The sequence below is a fragment of the Rhinolophus hipposideros genome (assembly GCF_964194185.1).
Source record: "Rhinolophus hipposideros genome assembly, chromosome: X".
Lineage (NCBI taxonomy): Eukaryota > Metazoa > Chordata > Mammalia > Chiroptera > Rhinolophidae > Rhinolophus > Rhinolophus hipposideros.
In genome coordinates this window covers 79,876,296-79,880,518 of record NC_138046.1, presented here as the reverse complement: position 1 = coordinate 79,880,518, position 4,223 = coordinate 79,876,296, and the positions used below count along the sequence as shown (strand labels likewise).

The following is a 4,223-nucleotide window of genomic DNA, read 5'->3' as shown; positions in this document are numbered from 1 at the left end:
AAAGGAAACTCTAACTAACATCAAGGTACTCTTAGGTTAAAGAACAACCAACAAAAAGATCATCAGTGTACTCTGGGTTTGATCACATAGTGACAGACCATGGAAACCAAGTACTACAGTCAGTGGCAGAAAGTGGGGAAGGGGGAGCAATCAGAATAGAACCAGTTGTGGTGGGAGTGATGAGTGAGGCAGGGCTGCTCTAAACCCACCAAGTGAAAGGGAAGTCAAGGTATTCATTTAACATTCACTAATAACACGAAAGGAAAAGAATTTCACTAAGAGTAGTGGTAGGTAGGCTCACATTTTCTCTCTAAAGTCAACTGGTCTTTGTCTTCACAGAAATAATGTGGGAGTCGATGTGTGTTAAACCAGGACAGGCTGCCTCGTTAACAGCACGGATAAGTTCTGGAGATGTTTGGGGGCTTTAAAATGTGTCCTCTTCATAAGCGCCAGTAAACACTCTCAACTGTTATGAACTACAATTCAACAAAGCCTCTGACAGTTGGTCAGCAGAGATGGACAAGGCCAGTTGATCCCCCAGAGGGAGCTGGCATCTCGAGAAAGCTGGCCACCTCTGTGCCCAGAGAAGAGCTGCTCAGCTCTCTGAGCTTTTGCAACAGTCCTCACTGTGGGCAGTGCCCCTCTCTGCAGAGGTACAGGAAGTTACAGGACACATATATGGGGAAGGCCACATCTTGGTTCTCCAGGTTCACCACCACTAGGTCTTCTTCTCTTCTCAGGGCAAGGATCTGGTATTCTGTGTCCTTCCTGAAAACGGCGCTTCCAGCCCTGTCCAAGGAAGCCAAGCGCAGGCGGAATGCAATCTTTCTCTGCCAGAGTAGACTGACCCTGAAGCCGCAGCATCTGTTCAGCACGCTGCGCCGGAAAATGATGCGCCGGTTGTTGTAGGACACCACCAGGTCCCAGCCAAAGTTGAAGCCAGTCCACCGCCAGCTGCAAATCGCATCCCTGCGGAGCTGGGCCCCACAGCGCATGCTGTTCCCCTGGAGGTCAGACATGTTGACGTTAGTGGGCTCGAACTCCCTGATTTGCTCGGCGCGGAGGAGGGCAAGCCACTGCTCTTTATACACTGGTGTGAGCCATGCAGCAGGGATCACTGCATCCTGGTCGATGGTGCGTGCTGACGACAGGTCGCAGATTATGTAGGCCAGCCGCAGCTGCTGGAACACTGGCACAAAGGCTCTACCCTGCTGGGTCTCCAGGAAAGGGGTGCCCTCCGAGTCCCTCTTGGACCTGTCAAACCACGAGTTGGCGTCTGGCAATAAGGCGCTGCAGGGACCTCTCCATGTGGGCTGCAGTTGCAGGAACACCCACTTTTTCAGCTTGGTGTACACATCCATCTCCACCTGCATCACAAAGAGCTCTGAAGAGGCGATGAGCTCTTTCATGAGATCCAGGCTGATTTCCCGCAATAGCTGCTCGCTACGCTGGGTCATCAGGTTGTCCAGCAGCCACTGGAAGCACATGGTCTTGATGTTTTGGAGGCCGTAGCTCTCAGCAGAGTAGTAGTAGCCGCACACGGTCTGGGCGCTGACAGTCTCCTTCATGACTTCCCCACACTGCTGCATTAGCTTGTCCAACTGCAGCATGCTGGCTGTGGCCAGGATGGGGACAGCTCGGCTGGGTGGGATGCACACGGAGTCTTGGTACAGGGAGCCTAAAGCCTTGTGAAGTGCTTCACGATCAATGTTCTCGTCAGGCATCTGCAACTCTATAGTATTCATGGTTGCTTCCCTCCAAGCACCGCTGAACATGCTAGCGAAGTAACCTGACTGGCATAAGTAGACTCTGTGCAAGTTCCACGCCTCCCCTAGTGCGCGGATCTGCACATCACTGTCTTCCCCCCTTATGAAGAGTGCCTCATAAACGGACTCGGAACTGTCTTTGGCGCGCTTCCTGGGGGGCTTTTTTCCGTGAGGCCCTCCTGTGCCCGACTTCCGCTTGAGGCCTAACTGACTGGTAGTAGGTTCGGCCTCTTCACTTTCGTCCTCCGCCTCATCTACCGCTGCCATGGCTGCCTCCACCATCTCCTCCTCCTCCCCACTGGGACCTGGCTGCCCTGGGGCACGCCTCCCCCAGCCCCAGAGCATCCGGCTGCTTAGTGCTCCCATGGCCTTTATGTACCTCTAAGGCGCAAAAGACACGCTCCCTCACAAGGCGCAGCTTCCACTGGAACCAGCTCAGCCCAGAGTGCTTCTGGGTACAGCTGACGTCTGCTTTCACGTCACCCAGGGCGCGTGCTAAGCCCCACCCCATCCGGCCCCGCCCCACAGGAAAAACGGAAGCCCTCCCAGGAAGACCACTGTGCACCTTTCCCTCCTGCGATGATTGCCTCGGGGATCGCTTCACAGACTGATGATTTAGTGGAGGGCTTTTTGTGAAAATTCTTCCCTTTGTCTCGAAGAACAATTCACTTTTCTCCATCTGAAATCTTCAGTGATCATTTATGGAGAGAATTACGTCTTGACCCTAACTTTTTCCTCCAGGAACCCTATTTCCCATAATAACTTCTAAGGCTAACTCATCACTTGAGGCTGTGAAGCCATTTCCTGTGATAAAGGTTGCACCTTTTGCCACAGTTTTTGCTTTGCTCTTTATCTTTTGTTTTAAATAGAGTTCCCAGTTTTAAAATCGTTTTAATCTCTCTCTCTCTCTCTCTCTCTCTCTCTCTCTCTCTCTCTCTCTCTTTCTCTCTCTCAGTCTCTCTGTCATGTGTGTGCATGTGCATGTGCATGTATGAGACACACACACACACACACACACACACAGAGAGAGAGAAAAAATCAGCTGCTTTTGGGGGCATGCCTCCGTTTTAAAGAGATACAGAAAGCTTTAGCTTAGGGAAGGAAGATCTGAAGTTCCCAGAATAACTTTTAGCCTTATTTATTTATTTATTTATGTTGTTGTTATTATTGTTTTCTCTCCACCTGTTTTAACATCTTCAGCTCTCTGCCTGTGACACTTTCCCTGGTTCTTGTAAACAACTGCCCATTCTTTTTTTTTTTTTTTTTTTTTTTTTTTTTATTAATTTTATTGGGGTGACAATTGTTAGTAAATTTACATAGATTTCAGGTGTACAATTCTGTATTACATCGTCTATAAATCCCATTGTGTGTTCACCACCCAGAGTCAGTTCTCCTTCCATCACCATATATTTGATCCCCTTTACCCTCATCACCCACCCGCCACCCCCTTACCCTATGGTAACCACTAAATTATTGTCTGTGTCTATGAGTTTTTGTTTGTCATTTGTTTGTCTTGTTCTTTTTGGTTTATATACCACATATCAGTGAAATCATAGGGTTCTCTGCTTTTTCTGTCTGACTTATTTCACTTAGCATTATTCTCTCGAGATCCATCCATGTTGTCACAAATGCTCCTATATCATCTTTCCTTAACGCCGAATAGTATTCCATTGTGTATATGTACCACAACTTCTTTATCCATTCATCTATCGAAGGACATTTTGGTTGTTTCCATGTCTTGGCCACCGTAAACAAAGCTGCAATGAACATTGGCGTACACGTGTCTCTATAGAGAAATGCTTTTATATTTTTGGGGTAGATACCCAGGAGAGCGATTGCTGGGTCATATGGTAATTCTATTCGTAATTTCTTGAGGAACCTCCACACTGCCTTCCATAGCGGCTGCACCAGTCTGCATTCCCACCAACAGTGTATGAGAGTTCCTTTTTCTCCACAGCCTCTCCAACACTTGTTACTATTTGTTTTGTTGATGAAAGCCATTCTGACTGGGGTGAGGTGATATCTCATTGTGGTTTTCATTTGCATTTCTCTGATGATTAGCGATGTTGAGCATTTTTTCATATGTCTATTTGCCATTTGTATATCCTCTTTGGGGAAATGTCTCTTCAGGTCCTCTGTCCATTTTTCAATTGGGTTGTTTGTTTTTTTGTTGTTGAGTTTCATGAGTTCCTTGTATATTTTGGATATTAGCCCCTTATCAGAGGAACTGTTTGCGAAAATCTTCTCCCATTCAGTTGGTTGCCTCATTATTTGGTCAATAGTTTCTTTTGCTGTGCAGAAGCTTTTCAGTTTCATATAATCCCATTTGTTTGTTTTAGTTTTTACTTCCATTGCCTTTGGAGTCAAATTCATAAAATGCTCTTTGAACCCAAGGTCCATAAGTTTAGTACCTATGTTTTCTTCAATGCAGTTTATTGTGTCAGGTCTTATGCTTAA

General features: G+C 47.2%; 1 protein-coding gene across 1 annotated transcript; it reads right to left on the bottom strand.

Annotated features, from left to right (window-relative positions):
• Positions 1-623: 623 nt before the first annotated feature.
• Positions 624-2,132, bottom strand: LOC308494803 (germ cell-less protein-like 1; the record flags this gene model as incomplete). The annotated part of the gene is made up of 1 exon (XM_081042734.1): positions 624-2,132. The coding sequence occupies one exon, from the start codon at positions 2,130-2,132 to the stop codon at positions 624-626; it is 1,509 nt and encodes a 502-aa protein (XP_080898860.1).
• Between the last annotated feature and the right edge of the window lie 2,091 nt (positions 2,133-4,223).